The 23,645-nt window shown below is 39.6% G+C and overlaps 1 protein-coding gene across 2 annotated transcripts; it reads left to right on the top strand.

The window, feature by feature from the left end:
• LOC149289385 (ankyrin repeat domain-containing protein 50-like) lies at positions 1–20,254 on the top strand. 2 transcript variants are annotated; one of them, XM_089490775.1, is made up of 4 exons: positions 19–88; positions 176–476; positions 5,736–5,965; positions 16,704–20,254. In XM_089490775.1, exons 2-4 carry the CDS (start codon positions 382–384, stop codon positions 20,252–20,254), a joined length of 3,876 nt encoding a protein of 1,291 aa, XP_089346901.1. In that variant the 5' UTR covers positions 19–88; positions 176–381. The 2 variants fall into 2 exon arrangements, with proteins under 2 accessions (XP_089346900.1, XP_089346901.1); XM_089490774.1 differs by having other exon boundaries at positions 1–476.
• Positions 20,255–23,645: the final 3,391 nt, after the last annotated feature.

Here is a 23,645-nt window from a genome sequence, read left to right as displayed (position 1 = left end):
ATGGCTCAGACCAGTTTACTCCAAGGAAAACCCTTCTACTGCAGAGAATGGATTTTCCACAAGCTTCAACACTGTCTGCAAGAGAAAGCAAACAGCAGCGTCTCTGCCGCCAACAAACTGGTGCTTGTGGCAAACTCTGGCAGCAATGGCGGCAGTACGGGAAAAGGAACTGCCTGGGGTTTATTGCTAGTTGGTGGCCCAGGTAGTGGAAAGACAGCTCTGTGCACTGAGCTGCTGTGGCCAAGTTCACCTGCCGGTTTACAAAGAGGTTTGCATAGCCAGGTTTTGGCTTTTCATTTTTGCAAGGCCCAGGATGCAGACACGCTTTGCGTGGGAAGCTTTATCAGGGGACTGGTTGACCAGATCTGCCGAGGAGGACTAATGCCGGGCTATGAGGACAAATTAAACGATCCTGCTGTCCAGAGCCTTTTACAGCCTGGGGAGTGTGAACGCAATCCGTCAGAAGCCTTTAAAAGGTACTTTTTTTGTTATTTTGAATGTAGCAGCTAAATGTTTTGACACCATGGACAACAGTGTTAACAACACTTTAACAAAGTTTGAGTGTTGCTTAGCCTATGTACCATTTCATTTGAAAATTGCATTGTCCAGAGCATTACTGAACTTGAGTTTCAACTGTAATGTGACATTTCACAAAAAAATGCAGTTTTAGACTTTTTGACGACAAGTGTCTGTTTTGGGGTCCTTACGATCCTAATGCAAGATGATAAAGTAATTGTTAAAAGTGTTGACCCGTGTGTCCAATGCTTCAATTGTAGGCCTTCGGTACCTGATTAATTTAAAAATGCATTGGGCATACTGCAGAGGCAATAGTGGCAAGTACTCTGAAGCTTCCACAAAGGCCTTGGACCTTTTCAACATAACATTTTAAGTTAGGGACACTGAAGATCAACGTTATTGACATACAATCCCTCCTATTTGTACAGCAAAATGACCAGTACACTTTCAGTATATGCACTGTATGACCAAAAATATGTGGATACTTCATCATCACGCCCATATGAGCTTGTTGGGCACTAATATGCGGTTTGGGGCATTATGCATTTATAATCACCTTTACCCTTCTGAGAAGGCTTTCCCCAAGATTTTGGAGTATCTCAAGAGAGCATTTGTGAGGTCAGGCAGTGATGACGAGAAGGCCTGGATCGCAGTGGACGTTCCAATTCATGCCACTCACAAAGTCAGTGATGTCAGTTGAAAGGTGGCAGACTGCTACGACATGCATTAAATTGCATATGATGTCTGCAGTTTAAGTATTAGTCATGTGAAATATTCTGCTAGGTAGCACATAGGAAGCTTGTCTGTGTTCTCCTCATCGTATAACGAAAGTATGTTGTGTTTCTCCATTATTGGCATTCAGCTAGCATAAACTCGTATGTATGAAAGGCTTGTAAAATGAGATGAAGGTCATTAATTTGAATTAGAACATCTTTTTTTTTTTTTTTTTTTTTTTAGACTTATTAGGAGAGGAAAATACGAAGCAGCAATAAAGCATTGAGTGTATAGGCAGAACCTTGAGAAATCATAATAATCTTTCTCTTATTAGCTCCTACTGTGTGAGAAAATGACATTTTGACGAGCTGTGAGATTTCGTTCCTCTTGTATTTGCCACAATAAAGATAGCATGGTACATGGTGTATCTGTGTATGCAGACGTGCCTTCTCCCCTCCTTAATACCATTTTGTGCCCTGTATTGTGGTAAAGTGAACCATGTTTAACTAAAGCCGTAACACACGCTTACTCTGAATAAAGCAATACTGCTGACGTTTCAGCACAACTTTAATTAAGTGCAGTCTCTGGAATGTAATTTTATCCTTTCATCTGACGGTTTAATTACAAAAATAACAAAAACCTTTAAGAAGCTTTTTTTTTTTTTCTTCGTTTTCTATGGCTGCAACCTAACAGTGCTTTGCACGTGTTGAGCGAACATCCACACAAATCAAGAAGGGATTAGGCATTCATCACCACTGTGAAGGATGTTCCTAACACTACATTCGGCCACAAGAGTGTTAAGCTCAGAGGGGAGATTTTTTAATCGGGCGCTCTCATGTTAGAATGACTGCTCCATGTTTTAGTTCCGCAAGCAATGAGCAACACTGTACCAGGGCGCCATGTGCATGGGAAATGCCTTATATTATGGCAAGATCGGGTGCTACGGCCAAGGAGTGAGCAGATTCATGGAGATCCAAACTGTGGCTAAGGTGGAGATAAAGCATTGCCATTTTCGCTATGCAACCTATACAATTAACATCTTTTAATATGGAAAGCATGCATATTATTATTTATTATTATTATTACAAGTATTAATATTATCTCCTAACCAAAGAAGAAGCCTTTGTTGCGTTTTAAAATGCAAACAGGATTTTCAGGAAACTTGGTGCATCTTCTGAGATGCACCATCTCTGTCTGTTGCCTCTTGGTTAAGACATAGTTGGTACGGAGGCGCGGACCACCTCCTGGGACCTTATATTCTGTTAGGAGGTTGGGGACGAACGAACCAGGAGGTTACTGCATGGGACTGGATGATTTTATTAGTCAAGGGTTATGTGGAGAAATCGGTACTGTGAATATCTTCGAGGTGAAGAGAACAGATATTTTCTTTCGGAATACAAGCTGTTGGTCTTAAAGAGCTATATAGAGCTGGTTTGTGTGTCCGACAGCTAAAAATCTCTAGGCAGCAGGATGTGATTTCTAGTGTTTGAGTGAACCTGTCGACTCGGGTCGAGCAATGGTATAGAGTTCAACAAGCTGGACATAGTGGGATGTTACCGATTCCTGGGAATACAACTGTACTTGTTCGTTTTTTTTCTTTGCACCGACATCAGGAGGGAATACAGAGTTCCATGTAGTGTAGGCTGGGCTTTAAAGGTAATTCTGCAATGTACAGGGAGCCAGTGGAGGTGCTGGGACCAGAAGCTTATGCTTGCAGGTGTTGAGCTTTAGGTAGTGGTCTGCCATCCAATACACAGGGAGAGCGTTAGTGTGGTGAGTTATGAGAGATCATTAAAGGATAGGTAGATTAACACGTCTTTGGGGTAGCGCTGGTCCTGGAATTCAAGAGTGCTTGCTTTGTAGGAACCAGCCTGTTGGCCAATCTGTTGCCTGCCACTTGACAGGCATTGTCCAGAAAAAACAAGCAATGTTTCCAAAAAAAGGCATGGCCATTTAAACAGCTTAATTTATTTTCCTCATATTTTTGCTGGCGGGCTTTTACAGTCATAATACCTGTGTGGACCTGGATATTGGCCATCAACGTTTTGTGAGGCTGCTTTTTAAACTAGGAGGCACTTTGTAGTCTGTCATGGAATTATCAGGTGGAAGATGTCATCCTGTTTTAGTAACAGCCTAGGCTTCCCGTCCTCTAATTTAAATGTTTCTAAAAAAAAAAAAAACAGAAGGGAGTTTTGTTTTCTTATCCCTTGTTTTGTCTTTTGTCGGTCGCCCTGACTTCATTCATGACCTTCTGAAGTGTTAGCTTTTTTTGTTATTCTTCTCACCAAGGCCGACTTTTAAAAGCTGCCTTTTTCAACAAATACATTCTGTTGTACCACCTATTAACTGACTTCTAACTTGGCTTTGTGGTCGCATTGCTCATTCTAATGTCAAAGCCTTCACCCTGGGCAAGCTGCCGCTCCTTCAAGCCATTAAGGGCCACAACCATGCAGCTCTGTAATTTTGATTTATGCATTGTCCAGGTTCTTGTGGTAAAGGATGCATGAATTGCTATTTTCGTGTGCCAAATCCATACTAATGTAATGTACAACTATGCTAAAACAGAAATGCATGCCTACCCCCTAGTGCTACTTCACCAAATGCCAGATTCTACATGTTCAAGAAGTTTGCCAAGATTACCGTAACTCTTTAACAAAATTGCACGTCTGTCTCGGTTCTGTGTAACCTAATATTTGAATATGGAGGAATTGGAATATGGAGGAATTGGCTAAAAAAAAAAAAGCACCTATTGCACCTATCTTTAATCAGTGTACACGGGTGAATACATACATACATACATACATACATACATACATACATACATACATACATACATACATACATACATACATACATATATACATGTATGTATGATATATACAAGGACCTGACTTTGTCTCCTCCTTGTCATGCCGAAATAGAAGACCCTCGACAAACTGTTTTCACAAAGTTGGATGTAAAGAATAGCCATTGAAATCATATTGCCAACATTTGTCGAGTCTAGTTTTTTGGACGTGCTGTGATATTGGTAGCTTTTTTATTTATTTATTTTTTCTTTCCTCTAGAGACTGCCTTCTGATTAGAAAAACTTGTATTTGCATAATGTGATTGTGTAGTTGCTAGGTTGTGGATCCAGGAATATTGATTTAAAAAATAAATGAGTTTCTGATGTCTTTCCAGGCTGAGTGGAATCTAGGTCCGTAGATGACAGGGGCTGTATAGAGTGCAAGCCCTTTGGCAAGCTGCCAGCCGTTTGCTGACAGCACTGAATCTAAGCAGCAGCTCAGCGTTTATTTCTCATGGGTTCTAGAAACAGGCTATTGGGCGTTTGAAGTGTTTGTCCTTTTATTTACTTTGTGCTCATAGCTATTACCGTATGGTTTTAGAAGTCGGCATAATCTGCTATGGCTTAACAAATGCCATGTAATATTATAACAGTGGAATTCTAAGAAGCTGGCATTCGAGCAGCTTTTGGATCTTAACACATCTGCTGCTATCGGCATTATTGCATGTTCTGGGTGAGGATATTTCATATATAAAGTACAAGACTATTTTTATTTCTGGGTATTCACAAATGTATAGAACTGGACGCATACATGCGAAACTGGACTTTTCGGAGTCTCTGCACTAATTGTATGTTAAATGTTTTAACCCCTTGATTGTGGAAGCGGTCTCCCTTTGCATATAGACTGCCTATGAAAGAAAGCAGTGAAGCTACATTCAAAACAATTACTGCTTGGTTTGTGGATTTAGTATCACAAATTATTTTTAACAAACACAAAAACAATAACCGCACAAGACAATATACTATTTTGGTATGTTGGAATCCAAGCTTGCCATGTCCTTTTAATCTAGAAGAATTCTGAATCCCAAAATAGCTTTCCTGTCCTCTTGTGTGAAAATAAGGGCGCATGTAGAGCAGGAACTGCCAGTGAATGTTGTTCACATTGTTTTATTTTATTTTTTATCTTCTGTGTATATGTTGCTTCTGGTCTCTGGTCATCTCTGTTGTGGATCGTGGTAACAGTTTTGTATTTGGATGAAATCTGTTATGTTTTGTGCTTTCCTGGTTGAGAAACACTGATGTGAACAGAAGAATAACAACCGTGTGAATTGCCAACATTACAAAGAAATGAAAGATACAGTTGTGCCTCTTGTTATGTATAAAGCTACTTAGAGGTGAAAAGAAATAAAATAAGGCTTTTATACATCCACATTGTCTTGTTATAAGACAAGCAAACCTGTCCTGAGCCATGTCTAGTTAGGTCACTCTGACATTGTTGCTTACAATGATGAGTTGTCCCCAGAATCATGGTGTTGATATACAATATGTATTAAAGGCACAATACTATCTTGAAGAACCATGTTCTTTTAAGCGGTCCTGCTCATGGTTCCACATTCAAACTTAGCCTTATTTTATACAGCTCATGCAACAGTAAAAAAAATATTTTTACTTACCCGCTGGCATCACTAACTGTTTAAACTTTGTTTCCCTCTGTATTAAGGTGTGTTCTCCTTCCTCTCCTGGCTATGAAATCTCCTTCCCAAAGTCTCCTTTTGGTGGTGGATTCTGTGGACGAGGGCTGCAACGCTGTGGAAGGCGAGCATCGACCGTCTGGATTATCAGGAACAATAGCCGATCTTTTAGCGAGTCACCATGAGTTTTTCCCTCCGTGGCTACTTCTTATATGTTCAGCTCGCAAGCAAAGTAGAGCTGTCACCAAAATGTTTACGGGTATGTAAGGATATAGATGTGGTAACTGTCCGTTGTTTGCCATAACATAGACATGAATTAGATGGTTTTTTTATGGTTTTTGTCATGCAAATTTAAACTTTCTATTAACTACTAGACTATGGGATTCTATGTATTCCTAGAGTGAGCGGTGGCATTTTATGTAATAAAACATTTCAAGGTCCCTGCCATAAATCCCATTATGGGCAGTGTATGTAGTGCATAAGGCTAACTTTCCTCCATTGTGTTGTGCGAAGCACAAGTTGGGTCACAGGTCATCGGCATGGCTTATAGGCTTTCTGTATACTGTGGATATTAATATACACTTTATTTAAAAATTACAGGTCAGTTTTAAAACCAGTGATATCACAGGATGAGCCCTAATGCCAGTTCTAATTCATAATGTATGATCTCTGCCTTCCTGTAGTTTGAGAACATTACATTAATCCCACTTTTAAAGTGCATCTGTCATGGAAAGAAAAATCCATAGATATTTATAGATGATGATTTCTACTATGTCTGCAATCGGTTGGCACGCAGTATATGTACTGCATCTATACATACACACAATATGTAGCAGGCTATCCCAGAACCACGCTGCATGCTTTAGTACCCATGCGTGTATGGCTGGTAAAGTATGCCTATATATTTTCTCTTTGTGTAACTGTGCATTAGTAGTAGCAGCAGCAAGGAATGGAAGTTTCTCTTTGGGTATATGAAATACTTCAACTCTATATAGTCTTATGAATAATAAATTTGTTATACATTACTCTGTTTTATTCATTACACTATAGACAGTTTAATAATACTGGTCTTAAATGAGCGACTAAACTATTTGATTTTTAGAAGGGAAAATATGTAAAAAAAAACAAAAAACTATATCTCTCTCTCTCTCTCTCTCTATCTATCTATATATATATATATATATATATATATATATAATATATATATATATATAATTTTTAGCAAGAATCTGGGTAACTTATGTTTTCAGCAAAGCTATGTTAAGTATGTACTTTTTAACAAAGCGCACCCAGAGCACAGTGAAAGATCCTTTTGGTGTATGTGAAAGTGCCCGGGGCAGTGCTTTACTGCTTACTTTCTACACTGGCCAAAGGTCACAATGCCGGTTATGTGAGAGAATAGGAGTGCTGGGACTTAAAAGAAAAATCCCTGGATGTGCAAAGTGCGTTGAAGAAGATAAGGAAAATAATTGTGGTCAACTACCTTGAATAGCCTTTCCCTTCTTGGTTTCCTGTTTACAGCCCTTTCTAGGAGATGCTGTAAGAAGTTATCGCATTTTAAATAGTGCCAGCATGTGGGATTTACTCTCCTTAAGGATATATTTTTTAGAAGGCCAGTATTGATGTGGTAGCTTAAGTGCTTTTTATGTCTGCATGTTAAGGTTCTTGCCATAGATATGTGTAACTTTTTCCTTGACAATTAGTAATGAGCGTCAAGTACCATCTGCTATCTGTAGCCCAATCTCCATAACTATGGGTCGGTAGCAGTATATTAATTGATGGACCTTTTTGGGAACATACCACCAGCTGGAAATCAAGGCTTTCTTGTGTTGAGTGAATTTAGAGATTGTTGTAGATCACTGCACATATAATGCATGCTAAGTATCAATATATACCCAAACCTAATACTCACAAATATCCACTCATTTAAAGTTTATGTATCATTTATACATTTGTGGATATATATATATTTTGTCAACATGGTGCTGGCACACGTACATATATTCTTTAGTGTAGGATGCGTCCTTTGTAAACGTTACCCTGTAGGAAGTATCCAGTAAATTTGCATCCAAACTGTTCTTCCTTTACTTATTTACTAATGGTGTATATTAGGGCTTAAACAACTAATCGATAAAATCGATAATAATCGATTATGAAAATCGTTGGCAACGAATTTCATCATCGATTAATCGAATCGATTTTTATCGATTATAAAAAGAGGGGTTTTTTTCCAGAGCAAATGCTCTGAAAAACTCCTCTCCTTATAATAATCCGATCTCAAACAGAGATCGGATTATAACACCGGAATCCAGATCCCCCGCAACGCTGCAGGGGACCTGGATTCCCCTCACTGTCGGCCGGTCTCTCACTTCCGTCTCTCTCCCCCCTCCCATACACCCCTCTGACTCCTCCCCCTCCCATACGTCACTCTGCCTCTCTCCCGGCTCCGTTACTGACAAGGACTTTCACTGCAGCTTCATAGAAGCCACAGTGTAAGTGAACTGCAGTAACGGAGGCTGTCTGTGCGATGCAGACACTCACAGGCTGACAGAGAATCATCCTCTCTGTCAGCTGGTGGGGGTCTGCATCGCACAGACAGCCTCCGTTACTGTCAGTAACGGAGCCGGGTAGAGAGGCAGAGCGGTGTCGGGGGGAGGAGTCAGAAGGGTGTATGGGAGCCACCCTCCCATACACCACTGTGGCTCCTCCCCCCCCAGAGAGGATGATTTTCTGTCAGCCTGTGAGTGTCCGTTACTGCACTTCACTTACACTGTGGCTTCTATGAAGCTGCAGTGAAAGTCCTTGTCTAGTGAAGATCCGTTGCTGACAGGAGGCAGAGTGGAGTATGGGAGGGGGAGGAGCCAGAGTGGAGTATGGGAGGGGGAGGGGCCAGAGTTGTGTATGGGAGGGGGGAGGAGGCAGAGTGGAGTATGGGGGGGGAGGAGGCAGAGTGATGTATGGGAGGGGGAGGAGGCAGAGTGATGTATGGGAGGAGGCAGAGTGGAGTATGGGAGGGGGAGGAGGCAGAGTGGAGTATGGGAGGGGGAGGGGCCAGAGTGGTGTATGGGAGGGGGAGGAGCCAGAGTGGTGTATGGGAGGGGGAGGAGCCAGAGTGGTGTATGGGAGGGGGAGGCGGCAGAGTGGAGCATGGGAGGGGGAGGCGGCAGAGTGGTGCATGGGAGGGGGAGGAGTCAGAGTGGAGTATGGGAGGGGGAGGAGGCAGAGTGGTGTATGGGAGGGGGAGGAGGCAGAGTAGTGTATGGGAGGGGGAGGAGGCAGAGTGGAGTATGGGAGGGGGAGGAGGCAGAGTGGAGTATGGGAGGGGGAGGAGCCAGAGTGGTGTATGGGAGGGGGAGGAGCCAGAGTTGTGTATGGGTGATTTATAGTGGTGTATGGGGGGTATTATGAATTTCAGGGAATATAGGGGGTATAAGGCATATCGATATTAGGCATATCAGGGGGTCATAAAACATCTGGGGGTAAAAGGTATATCAGGGGGCTCAGTTGCATATCACTGGCATATAAGGAGTATAAGGCATATCAGGGGCACAGTGGAATCTGGCATATAAGAGGTATAAGGCATATATGGGGGCAGAGTGGCAAGCTGGGGGTCTGATGTGCATAACCGGGGGCGGTTTGGTAAATAAAAAAAAAAATTAAATAAGGCTTTTTTTCCAAATAGTTTTTATTAAATATGAAAAATAGTTAACATATGAATTAATATTTACTAATAACTTTGTATTAAAACCTAGTTTGAGAAACACTGTGTTTGGGTTCTTGTAGCTTTTATTATTATGTCAGTAAAATAAGAAGGTGAATAGAGAGAGGCCATTGCAATAAAGAGATGAAAGTGTAAATTGTACGTTTTTTATTACATTATTTTAAATTTAAAAAAATTGCATTTTTTTATCCGATTAATCGAAAAAATAATCGGCCAACTAATCGATTATTAAAATAATCGTTAGTTGCAGCCCTAGTGTATAGATTAGTAGCTGAATCATGTCACACACAGGTGTGTAGGTCAATAAGTAGACATAGCATTAAATGTCAAAGCAAACCATTATTTGCCTATTTTGTATTGTTTTGAATTTGACTCAATAGGTCTTTAGTCTTTATAAAAGTTAAGATATTCTAACAAGCAACTTGTGTTTTCCCTAAAAAAGAGTCCTCGTGTTAACGTAAGCCATTCGGTTTGCAGCTTTTTGTAGTATTAATGTTAGTACATACTGTAACCTTAGAATATATTGAGGCCTGAGAACACAGTGCAGTTGTGACACTACGCTCTGCTAGTCTAACCTTTGAACCTGAGTTCAGCTGCCATAAGGCATGGCAAATGTGCTTTTAGTTTTAACTGGCTCGGTAAGTTGATCACCAACCTTGAAGAAACTTAATGCACATGGTGACTTCTACCAGACCAGAAACTTTAGTCCATTAAGCATTTAGTCCATTTCACGCTTTATATGTGAAACAAGCGTTCATTTTTTACTGCAGTATTCACATACAAAGGTCTCTTTCCTGGCAATTTCAAAGTGGTGTGCATAAGAATCTGCAGAACAAAAAGTGTTTAGTCATAGGAAGTGTATCACCGAGATGGGTTACCATTGCACCAACAAGGACTTCAATGACATTGCATTTCTGTGGCCCATTGATCAAGTGGAGCATTTGTGGGGTCAGGCACTGATGTTAGACAAGAAGGATTGGCTCCGTTCCTGTTCATCCCAAAGGTGTTCGATGAGGTTGAGGTCGGGGCTCTGTGCGGCCAGTCAAGTTCTTCCACACTAAACTCATCCAACCATGTCTTTGTGGACCTTGCCTTGTGCACTGGGATACAGTCACGCTGGAATAGAAAAGGCTCTCCCCAAACTGTTGGAAGCATAGCATTGTCCAAAATGTCTTGGTATGCTGGGACATTTGGGTTTTCCTTCACTGGAACTAAGGAGCCTAAACCTGATTTCAGTAATTAAGAGGTGTGTCCCAATACTTTTGTCCATATAGTGGCTCACCAACCAAGGCCCATAAAGATATGGTTGGTTGAGTTTGGTGTGAAAGAACTTGGCGTGAGTACTTCAATATAGGATAATGCATTTTTTTAAGGACGAGCTTTTGAGAGTATCAACCTCCTTTTACCAGGTCAAAAGCAATTCTAGCCAGAGAATATCCAAGTAAGGTATGGGTAGCAGTACAGGAGTTAAGGCGCATGATAAAGACTGATAAGGTACAGGTCACAGGTTTTAAAGTGGTCGTAAATTAGCCAGTGTGAAAAGAATTTGGAGGGGGAAAAGGGGATTCTTTAAGAAAAGAAAAAACATATATCTTTAGACAAAATAAAGTCTGTTAAATGAGGGAAATACATGAGAATAAAATCAACGACATGGCATATTTCAATTTTATTTTTTACTTTTTATTATGAGGACCCCAATGGAGTGTTCCCTCTGGGTGAAGTGGTGGCCAACCGGAGTGCAGTTGTTATTTTTCGTTGTGTTTGTTAATGGAGTGTCTATGTAGGTTCACCCTTAGGTTCAGTTTCTGACCAATTTCGCCAGTGTAACATCCTGTTTCGCATTTATTGAACTGGACAGCATTTGGAGATGTATGTGGGTATGATGCCTTGATCTTATGATGGGCAGCGTTGTCGGTATAGATGTGCGCAGTGACATGTATTGCACAGTTGGTCCCATTTTTAATAATGTTTTGTTCATTAAGTGTTTTTCTATGTGCCAGTTTTTGTGTTAGGTTGGGTGTCCATCTGAAAGCCAGGATAGGTGGATCAGGGATCTGTTAGGAGTGTTCGTAAGTCCCTTATAATTGTGCCGATTACCTCTAGTAGATGTAGCCAGAAATGGGATGCGTATAGTGGTATCCTTCACACTATATATTTTAGGGCTGCAACAACTAATCGATAATGAAAATCGTCGCCAACGAATTTCATTATCGATTAGTTGAATCGATTTTTATCGATTATAAAATGAGGGTTTTTTCAGAGCAAACGCTCTGAAAAATACCCCTCATTATATAATCCGTTTAGTCTGACTCACAGCAGCAGCTCCTACTTACCAGCCCCTCCCTGTAATCACTGTGACAACTGGCCCCGCCCCTTCCTTCTCCCAGAAGGCCAGAACCACATGGCTGTGACACTCATCTAACTAAGTATAAAATTAATATTTGGGCTGCTGAAAGTTAGGGGAGGTGGGGGTTAATTTAGGGGCAGTTATGGTTAATAGGGTGTTTAGGGTTAATTCAGGGGCAGTTATGGTTAATGGGGTGTTTAGGGTTAATTTAGGGGCAGCTATGGTTAATGGGGTGTTTAGGGTTAATTTAGGGGCAGTTATAGTTAATGGGGTGTTTAGGGTTAATTTAGGGGCAGTTATGGTTAATGGGGTGTTTAGGGTTAATATAGGGGCAGCTGTGGTTAATGGGGTGTTTGGGGTTAATTTGAGGCAGTTGTGCTTAATGGGGTGTTTAGGGTTAATTTAGGGGATGTTATGGTTGATGGAGTCTTTAGGGTTAATTTAGGGGATGCTGTGGTTAATGGGGTGTTTAGGGTTAATTTAGGGTAGTTGTGTTTGATGGGGTATTTAGAGTTAATTTAAGGGTAGTTATTTAATGAGGACTGAGGGTTAATTTAATGAAGTTAACTTAAGGCGCAGTTAGAGGTAAAGGGGGGCAAACGAAGGGGAATCTAAATCCTGGGGGCAGTGAAGATTAACCCAGTACTTATTTATAAAAGTATGGTGTCAGTGTGCTGTGAACAGGTCTCTATGAGGGGGACTATGAGATATCTGGGGGGTATAAGGCATATTTGGGGAGGACGGAGTGACATATCTGGGGGTATAAGGCATATACGGTATATAAGGCATATGTGGGCAGGGCAGTGGGGTATCGGGGTATAAGGCAGTATCAGGCACAGTGGCATATGTGGGGGTAGAGTGGAGTGGAATATGTGGGAGGCAGCGTGGCAAGCCTGGGCTCAAATGTGCATAAATTAGGGGGGCTGGTTGGGAAATAAAGACAAGAAATGCATTTTATCAAAGTTTTTTTTATTCTGCCGTTTGTATTTAACATCATTTGTTTATTAAATAATTTTAAATAAATGAAAAATGTACATTCCTTTTTTTTATCCGATTAATCGAAAAAATAATCGGCCAACTAATCGATTATGAAAATAATCGTTAGTTTTTATAGGTGTTCTTGGGGTGTTCAAGTTTCTGTATATTTTTCCTGGTTTTGTAGTCCTTTAGTTTGAATGACTGCAGACTGCATCTGTCTGAAGGTTTTCTGTATACAGATGAGTGAAGCTTCTTGCTGGTGATTTTTCTGGTTGTGTCCAGGAAGTGTACACATTCTGTAAGGAGGTCCAGTTTTCATTTAATTGATGGATGGGATGCGTTAAATGACTTATGATGTATTGTGATTTTTTTTTTTAGTTTTTCTTCTCCTTCTGTCCATATAATGAATGGCATCTATGTAGCAATAATATTTAAAAGGTTTGTGACAGTGTAAGTCAATAAATCTTTGTTCTAACTTATTGAGGTTCCCATTGCAGTTCCCTTAACCTGAATGTTGGCCATGACTTCACCCAGAGGGCCCACTCCATTGAGGGCCTCAAAATAAAAGTACTCAAGGGAAACTTCAAAAACACAAAAGACAGAAAAGCATTTGAAATAAAGGTGATTAACCATTTGCAGCATTAAAATGGACATGGGATTCTTATCACACTAGCAGAATTTCATATGCCATTTCCTTGATTTTTTTTCTAATTAATGCATTCTCCTAATTTAACGTATTTGTCTAAAGATATATGTATGAGTTTGTTTTTTTTACAATGCCTGTATAACTCACCACCCCTTCCCCCGCCAAATACTTTTCATAGGGGCTGAACTAATTTACGACCAACTTAACCCATTCACACTCCTTAGGACGTATGGGTAGGTGCCAAAACGCCCCTTAGGAATTTGTTGCAGCGGCAAGGACATCTATCTGGCGCTACACAGGAGGTCAGGTTGTCTGTTGGCAGTCTGGACTGTCCCCTGTGCTGATTGTGTTGAAAAATAAGGGAATTACATAATAAATAACTACAACCATGACATCACTAACAAAAAAAAAAAGTGCCCCAATATCCCTTAGCCCTGCCACTAAAAATAAAAATTGGTATGTGTGTGTGTATATATATATATATATATATATATATATATATATATATATATATTATATAGGGAAATATGTAAAGTATGAATGTGACTGTCCTGAACATATAAAAAGTATGTATGTGGGCTATTACTGTAATCAGCCAAACATAAATCCGGTCATTGTTCAGCTTTGGCTCCTATGGTGTAGAAGAGATTCTAGGCACAGTTGCTAAAAAAACTTAAAATAAATCATATTTTAGTATTTTTTTTTTAAAGACATTACTAATTATTATTATTATTATTATCATATATTGCTACATACGGAAAAAAATCCCAAGCTTTTCAGTATAATCCCCCTTCCCAAAGGGGTTAAACTGCTGTGAGATGTAACATTCTCCTTAACCCCTATACTGCTGACCATGTCTAACTTGTGGTTAGTATTGCTTTTGTCTTGATAAAGGGAAGTTGATACTCCCGTAGTCCAATACAAAGGTATTCTTTAATATTACTGTACTCAAATCTTATTTTTTTTATTTTTATCTGCGCTACTGAACAGGGCTATCGCAAGCTACATATTTATTTATACACACATACGCTAGTAGATTTTCTAAAGATGATATTCCCGGTATTAAAACCCGGCCACACTGACTGTTGGCAAAGGAAGCTCATGACTCCAAATTAGAGGTCTAAGGCAGTTGCTCTTCTTGTGAATTTAAGAAAACAGGCGCTTCTGTTGTTTAAAGCGTTTATGTCCTGTGATGGGCTCTGTGCGAGATGAGCAGTAGTTTGGGATTCCAAGTAAAGTGGAAGAGGAAAGGGTTAGTTTAAATGGAATGCTCCTAATGATTAATGTCCTGCTTGTTCCAAGAAAGCTTAGACAAAGGCCTCTGTGGTAATGAGAAACAGCTGTTAACTTGGCATTAGAGGGCTGTTAAAGGCACCGGCTCTCTAAACTGTGCTGGAGAAAGTCTAATGGCGTTTAAACCATTAAATAATAATAGGACGGTTAATTTCCCCACATACGTAAACATGTATGAACTAGTGAGCTGTCTCTGTCTTCTGGTTCTTACCTGCAGCTGTCTTATGACTGCTCGCTTCTCTGTCCTGTCTGCTTTAGTTGTTTGTTTTTTTTCTCCATTTTTTTTCTTTTTACACTTCAAAAGTTTTTTTTACTAAATATTATAAAGCTTCCCATTGAAAGGAAGAATTTAATTTAGTCCTTATTATAATACAAGCTTTTGTTTGTTTCCTTGGAGCTTTTTGATGCGTCTTACCTTTTTTGTATTTAATTTATCCTGTATAATGCCGCATCTTTTAATCAGATTCATGATCTAGCACTTGGATGGCGCGCCCATTAGTCATAATAATTTAACAGGTGCTAAACCAGGTGCAGGGGGAGTCTCTGAACTAAGGAGCTCTAATAATGATGCATACCTGGGCATTACTTTTATGCCAGGTGCATCAGAAAATGATCCTGTAGCACGTGAAAAAGCCAATATGTAGACTAAAATCCTGTTGTAAAGCCCTGGTGTATCAAAAGAGCTATGGTTTTCTGAGCAAAAAGAGGTCAGATTCTACAAAGTTTTATAATTGGCAGTGCTAGAAATGCTGCAACCAATGGTATAATTGTGCTGATAACACCCCCCCCCCCCCCCCGGATATATCATATTTGCACTGGCTGGCTTTATATAAGTTTTCTGTGGAAATGTGGTTTGTAGGTTGAGTCCAGTTAGAGATGGTATATCCTGGGGGTATATCTACAGGAACTGTTCTAATCTGGTGTATTCAGAGATCAAAAGCCTCGTTTTAATGGCTTACCTTTTGTTTGCAGTTTAAGTATGCAGCTTCACATTCTTTGAACTGTTCTGATATCGAGACTGCACTTCAATGTGTTTCTGTTTAGAAAAGGCTTTTGCACAGATGGGCAGCGATAACTATGGAATTGCTATAATGAGTCTCGGTTGCTATATTAAGAGTAAATCCGACTTGGCGATGCTGAGGGGGGTCGAAATTCGGTAGCAAATTATTGACCAAAATGTCTTGTTATTGACTGCTTGCCTTAGCAAAATTATATATCTATAGATCAGCCGTTGCAATACTGTGACATAAGATGCGGCGATTTATTTATTCTGGTTCCCAGGGCAGAAACTATATGCCACTTTGGGTTGATTGGGTGATTCTGTGCCTTTTTTCCTTTACATGCTTAATATTTAGCACATGGTTACCAAACAAGACAATTCTGTATCAAAGTGCTTTATTAAAGCAAAATCGTGAAATACCAGGACTTTTCAATATTCCCCAAATGTGTGATGCCTTTCTACCTAATCCCCCAGTGTATCTCAAAAGCAGAATTTTGGACCAGAGGTTTAGTTTTTAAAGCGACCTAGCAAAACATATTCGGCACGACTCTGGTGTTTGGTGTCCCATTTATGACAGATCTGTTGGAAGAATTTGGAAATAAAAATGGTCCGTCTCCCGAAGGAGTTGATTCAAATAGAGCTGTATAAACTAGAGATGCCACAGTATGCTGCACATCGCTACCTGTGTGCTCCTTCAGTGTATATCGCTTGTTTCTCTCATACGTAATTTCAATGGTTATAGAGTGAAATGCATCCGGGTACATGCAGCATTTATAGACTGGTGAGAAGACAATCTGCATTTCTTAAGTTTCAATTTTTATTTAAATTTAACCCAAATTCCTACTAGTCGCCTTTTTTTTTTTTTCCATCAGCAAGAAACAAGATGCAAGAATAGAGACTCTGGTTGCATTTTTTCATTAACAGAGTGAACGAAAAAAGCATTAGTGTTTAATTTGCATCTGGTGTTACTGCTGAACTTTCTGTCTAATAAATATATTTTTTTCTGTCATAGGTTTCAGAAAAATAAGTTTGGATGATCTTCGAAAGGCTTACATAGTGAAAGATGTCCAGCAGTATATTCTTCATCGTTTGGACCAAGAAGAAGCATTGAGACAACACTTGACAAAAGAGACAGCAGAGATGTTAAACCAGCTCCACATCAAAAGCAGCGGGTGTTTTCTTTACTTAGAACGTGTTTTAGATGGAGTTGTAGAAAATTTCATCATGCTTCGAGAGATCCGTGATATCCCTGGAACTTTAAATGGTTTATACCTTTGGTTATGTCAAAGACTGTTTGTTAGGAAACAGTTTGCTAAGGTCCAACCAATTTTAAATGTTATACTAGCAGCGTGTCGTCCTCTAACAACCATAGAACTCTTTCATGCAGTTTGGACTAAAAATATGTCCTTGACGATGGAAGACTTTCAAAGGAAATTGGATGTGTTGTCAAAAGTCCTGGTTGAAGGAATAGGCAATACAAAAATCCTGTTTCATTATAGTTTTGCAGAGTGGTTGCTTGATGTAAAACACTGCACCCAGAAATACCTGTGTAATGCAGCTGAGGGCCACCGAATGCTTGCAATGAGTTATACATGTCGTGCCAAGGAACTGACCCCTGTAGAAGTACAAGAGTTTGCTCTACATCTTATTCATTCAAATTTGCAACTAACCAACTCAGAGTTAGCTTTGTGGATGATATGGAATGGAACATGTGTAAAAGACTCCTTGTGCACTGTAATACCAAAGGAGCAAGAGGTGCTACAACTGCTAGTAAAAGCAGGTGCTCATGTTGATAGCGAAGACGACAGAACCTGTTGTATTGTACGACAAGCACTAGAAAGGGAGGATTCAATACGCACATTGCTGGATAATGGGGCCTCTGTTAATCAGTCCGATTCTAATGGCAGAACTTTGTTGGCCAATGCTGCCTACAGTGGCAACCTTGATGTGGTCAACTTGCTTGTTTCAAGAGGGTCTGACCTTGAAATAGAAGATACCAATGGACAGACAGCACTTACATTAGCTGCCCGGCAAGGACATGTAAAGGTAGTGAATTGTCTAATCGGATGTAGTGCAAATATTAATCATTGTGATCACGATGGATGGACTGCGTTGAGATCTGCAGCATGGGGAGGACACACAGAGGTGGTCTCTGCACTTTTGTATGCTGGTGCCAAAGTGGATTGTGCAGATGCAGACAGTCGAACAGCTTTACGAGCAGCAGCATGGGGTGGGCATGAAGATATTGTACTGAATTTGCTACAGCATGGTGCAGAGGTTAATAAAGCTGACAATGAAGGCAGAACTGCTTTGATTGCAGCTGCGTACATGGGGCACAAAGAAATTGTAGAGCATCTTTTAAGCCATGGGGCAGAAGTTAACCATGAAGATGTTGATGGGAGAACAGCTTTATCAGTTGCAGCTCTGTGTGTGCCAGCAAGTAAAGGCCATGCCTCTGTTGTTAGCCTCCTGATTGAGCGTGGCGCAGAAGTAGATCACTGTGATAAGGATGCAATGACACCATTACTTGTTGCTGCCTACGAAGGGCACGTAGATGTTGTTGATTTGCTCCTAGAAGGGGGTGCTGATGTGGATCACACTGATAATAATGGGCGTACTCCTCTGCTTGCCGCAGCATCCATGGGACATGCATCAGTTGTCAATACACTTTTGTTTTGGGGAGCAGCAGTAGATAGCATTGATAGTGAAGGCAGAACTGTGCTAAGCATAGCCTCCGCTCAAGGCAATGTTGAAGTTGTGCGAACACTTCTTGACAGAGGTTTAGATGAAAACCATAGGGATGATGCTGGATGGACTCCACTGCACATGGCTGCATTTGAAGGTCACCGATTGATATGCGAAGCATTAATTGAACAAGGTGCTCGAACAAACGAGGTTGACAACGATGGACGCGTTCCTTTAATACTGGCTGCACAAGAGGGCCATTATGATTGCGTGCAAATATTGTTGGAGAATAAATCGTTGGTTGATCAAAAGGGATATGATGGGCGTAATTCTCTGCGTGTGGCGTCACTGGAAGGACACAGAGATATAGTGGAACTGCTTTTAGCAAGCGGCGCAGATATTAATGCCAAGGATGCTGACGGACGACCAACACTTTATATTTTGTCATTGGAAAACCAGCTTACAATGGCTGAATATTTTCTGGAAAGTGAAGCAAATGTAGAAGCCAGTGACACAGAGGGAAGAACAGCTCTCCATGTCTCCTGCTGGCAGGGACATTTAGAGATGGTCCAGTCTCTTCTATCTTATCGAGCCGATGTTAATGCTGAAGACAATGAAAAACGCTCTGCCTTACAATCTGCTGCTTGGCAAGGCCATGTAAAAGTTGTACAGCTGTTAATTGATCATGGAGCCATTGTCGATCACACTTGTAACCAAGGTGCTACTGCGCTGTGTATTGCAGCCCAGGAAGGTCACGCTGATGTTGTCCATGTTTTGCTGGAACATGGGGCTGATCCAAATCATGCTGATCAGTTTGGACGCACAGCAATGCGGGTAGCTGCCAAAAATGGACATTCCCAAATAATTAAACTCCTGGAAAAATATGGAGCAGCAACACTAAATGGATGCAATCCTTCTCCTGTTCATACCATGGAGCAAAAAGCCTTAAACCCATCCTCTACAAAAGTGCAATCCTTAACCATTAAATCCAATAGTTCATCTAGCACAGGAGGTGGTGATGTCCATCCTGCTATGCGTGGTCTCTGTAATGGTCCTTCTCATGCCTTCAGCTCCCCATCAGAATCCCCAGATTCTACTGTTGATAGACACAAGTCGTCACTCTCGAATAATTCCTTAAAAAGTTCTAAAAACTCTTCTCTTCGTACAACGTCTTCTACTGCAACTGCTCAAACTGTGCCTATTGATAGTTTCCATTGCCTTTCTTTTACAGAGCAAATTCAACAGCATTCTCTACCACGTAGTAGAAGCAGACAGTCAATAGTTTCTCCTACTTCCACAACACATTCTTTGGGACAAAATAATTCCCCAACCAGTGAATTTGAGTGGAGTCAAGTAAAGCCTAGTTTAAAATCCACCAAGTCAAATAAAGGTGGGAAAGGGGACACCTCAAATAAATCCAGCTCAGTAGGTAAGAAAACAAAGCAAAGTAATTGCTCTCAGTCCAAGGTGCTGGAATATGAAATGACTCAGTTTGACAAAAGAGCCCATGTTCCAAGTTCAGTAACCAGCATGAATGTACCACTCAAACAAGTCCACAGCGACACTGCCTCTAAAATCCAAATTCCCTCAGTCCAACAGGAGGTTGGACGTTCTCAACAACAATTTCTTATTCAACAACAAAGTGCTGAGCAGAAGAAAAGGAATGGCATTATGACCAATCCCAACTATCACCTTCAAGGAAATCAGGTTTTTCTCGGTAGAGTTTCTGTGCCACGTGCTTTACAAGGCAGAGGACACCAGGAAGTGTTGGAAGGCTACCCTCCATCCGAAACAGACTTGGGCCTTAAGCAATCATTAAAACTTCAAATTGAAGGAAATGATCCTAGCTTTAACTACAAAAAGGAAACTCCACTATAAATGGTAAGATGTGGTTTAACAAAATGGTAATGTTTTTCTATAATAAAAAAAAAAAAACAGGCAATTTAAGCTCTTCTATTTATTTTCTGATTTATTTATTTTTTGCTAATATTTTTAGAAGTTTTTAATGTTCAAAAGCCTTTTGAATGTAGGAATGCAAGTTTTTTTTTTTTGGGGGGGGGGGGTTTGCAAACAAAAGTATTGCAACAAAGCAAAACCTTTCATATGAACATACGATATACCCTAACATGCTATTTATCCTACACAGACATAAAACCATTTGTTTTATATATATATATATATATTGCAGACGCTCTAAAAGAAGAATTTGAATCCTTAACGTTTTATTTTTGTATCCCCAATTCTGCAGGTTGAAGAAGCACAACAATATTACTAGAATGGAGGAAAGTCATACAAACATTGACACTTCAGCTCTCCAAAGCAATTTTTTGACAGAGACTTCAGAAGTACAGATGACTTGAAAATTGCTTTAATGTGCCTGGTTTTAGGCAACTTTGTTAAACACGCGCGAAAAAAAAAATGTACTGTGCACAAAAATGCACTTTGTAACTGCGCCCCCTCGATTGCCCCATAAAATGCAACTCCGAAGCTTTCAGATTGATCTCATTACTCAGACGCTCAAATACGCATGCATGTCCTGCAGTGAACCGGGTATGACATGCACCCCTCTGCCTTATTATTTTTATCTGTTTAGCTGAAAGTATTTATACGGTTATGAAATCTGTTCAATCTTGGCACGCTTTTGAAGAGTTCCCACAGCTGTTTCCTCTGCAATATATTTGCAGATCTCCAAAAATACCACGTTTTTGGAGGAAACTGCCTATACTTCAGTATTTACGTACACCAAATTTCTGATGGCTCGCGTGCCATGCCTTTACCTACTCAGCTAGCAGAGCTCGGCAAACTTTTTTTTTTTTCTATATTTTATTTCTGCAGTGAGTTGAATGTATTATGCTCAACCTTTCCGGAAAAAAAAAAGGATATTTATCCACCACTGAAAAGCTCAGTGTTATGTATTATTTGATGTTAACGTTATCAATGCTTATTTAAATGTCGTAACCAGTTTGTTGTCTTTTGTCCAGTTAGAGGAAGAAGTATGTAGTTAACCATTTGTGGCGGAAGTGGACATGTGTATGACTTTAAAATGTGGTTCCTATTTTTTGTTTGTAGCAAAATTAATGACCTATTTATTTTCAATGCAAAGCACTAGTAGTGATAAAGCCTCAGCTGAGGAAATATGTTGGCAAATAAAAAATCCCATTTGTTGTCCCTGTGGGTTATATATATAACCACACTACCGTTTTCTTAAATGATCGATAGCCTTACCCTCATGGCAGAATCAATCTGGGTGTTACAGAACTAAATTACATAAAGCTGTATTTTTGTCACTACATATATATTTTTGGTAAAAGTCCCCATAGTTGACTTTTTTTTTCTTCCTACCCATCCATATGATTTATTGGAATATTAATTTATATATTTTTTTTGCCTAATGCACCTTGTGTCTTGTGGATAAAAGATTTCCCATTTCGCAAGGGACCATTTTATCCATCACAATATATATTTGCAAAGCAAATTGCAAAATACTTTGTTTCTGCTTCTCAGTATGACTCTAGTGTTTGGAAATATTGGTGAAAAACACTTTATAGTTGGAGTATTTTCCACAGTACGCTAATGTTTTATATTAATAAAACCACTAGGTCCTTTGAAATATGCCATGAAAATGATTGAACCGGGAATATATCCCTAAAACAGCAGATCTTCGAACTATTAAAGTCAAATGCGCGAATGCTATTCACCATTATTATCGACTGTTATTGGTATTGTTCTACTTAACAGTATTTAAGTTCTTTCATTTATTTTGTGAAATGTCCCTTCTAAACATTTACTCTGCTATGCAAGTGTATTTTGCTTAGAACATAGCATCCTCAATAGAAATGCTTAGTTTAACCATTTTCTCATTTGCAGTTTGATTTGTAAATAGCCTTTGTAAATTGAATTCAACATTGTAAATTGTTTATTTTATTCCTTGTATTATATTCAGCAAAAGACTCGTGTATATGAAAGTGCATAATAAATATATATGCTTTTCATGTGATATCTCACTTCTTTTCAATTTAAGGATCCACTAGGACATAGAAAGAAAGTCCCCAAAATAGGATACATAACAGATATACCGGTAGTTTAACAGCAATAGCTTTTATTGCTGTTAAAATATATCTATCTCCTATAACCTCTATTATAAAGCATTGCTGTGATCCCCCAGTAAACCTATTTAAAGTAATATACGCTGCTATTGGAAGTGTTGTATGTACAGTGAAGTGTGTGTGTATGTATGAATGTTTATATAATATATATATCTGTGCCAAAATTGAAAATCAATTATTGTGGTTTTATTTTGGTTAAAAAAAAATCAAGAAAAATATAAATATGTTGCTTGCATTGTACCTACTGAGATTAGTGGTCAACTTGCATGTTGGTATATTGTTACTTAAGGATCCTAAAGATAACACAGCAACCACACCAGTAGCTCCTGCATCTATGTAAGGATTATGCTTTTTTTTTCTGCATCAGTGTTCTCCATGTTTTAAAACCCAGATAGGTTTAAAGAAGCCAGAGCCAAAAAATGGCCACGGGACTTGCATCATTATTTATGCAAAATTAGTATTGTTATGGGAACAGCTATCTGCAACTATAAGTGTATAACCTTGACCTTTCCTTGTTTAATTTCTGCTTCTTTATAGGTTTTGCACAGCGTCTTAACATGTCTAAAATTACCCATATTGGCTAATAAGCACAGCACTATAAATGTCATAGCTGCCAACAGACCTGAATTTGCTGGGACTGTTCCAAAAATCAGTCGTATATTTTGGCTGTCAAATGGCCTGTACAGTAAGTAGTGCTGATGGTAGATTTATATGTACATTACAGAAGAAGAGAAAGGAAAAGAGGTGGCATGTTCCACCTGTTATGTCATCACATTAAATCCACTCTATGTGGGTAGAACTATATCCAAATATTGTGGATTTGGTTGCATGTGACACCATGCGGAGATGTTTGTCCCAGAGCTGGAATTTCCATGCATTCCCATTATAGATGTGGCATCCATTGACCAGTATATTGAGCGTTTAAAAAGAAACAATAATGTGAGCCAAGGTTGGTAAAGGAATATCTTACAGTGAAGGGAAAGAGAACTGAGTGGTGAAACATTTCAGACTTGTTTGTCTTGTTTATCTGGTTTATATGAAGCCAATATCTGGGTTGTGCTTGAAATTAAGGATTGCCTAGACATGAAGCTCATACTTTTCTATTTGTTGTGAAGTGGCAAGCCCTTCAAAATAAATTAGGCTGATCCTATATACTATTCAGT

The sequence above is a fragment of the Sceloporus occidentalis genome, unplaced genomic scaffold (genome assembly GCF_023333645.1).
Source record: "Sceloporus occidentalis isolate IW3139 unplaced genomic scaffold, rSceOcc1.0.p SCAF_46, whole genome shotgun sequence".
NCBI lineage: Eukaryota > Metazoa > Chordata > Lepidosauria > Squamata > Phrynosomatidae > Sceloporus > Sceloporus occidentalis.
The sequence above is the reverse complement of the archived record's forward strand: the minus strand, read 5'-3'. Positions and strand labels throughout refer to the sequence as shown.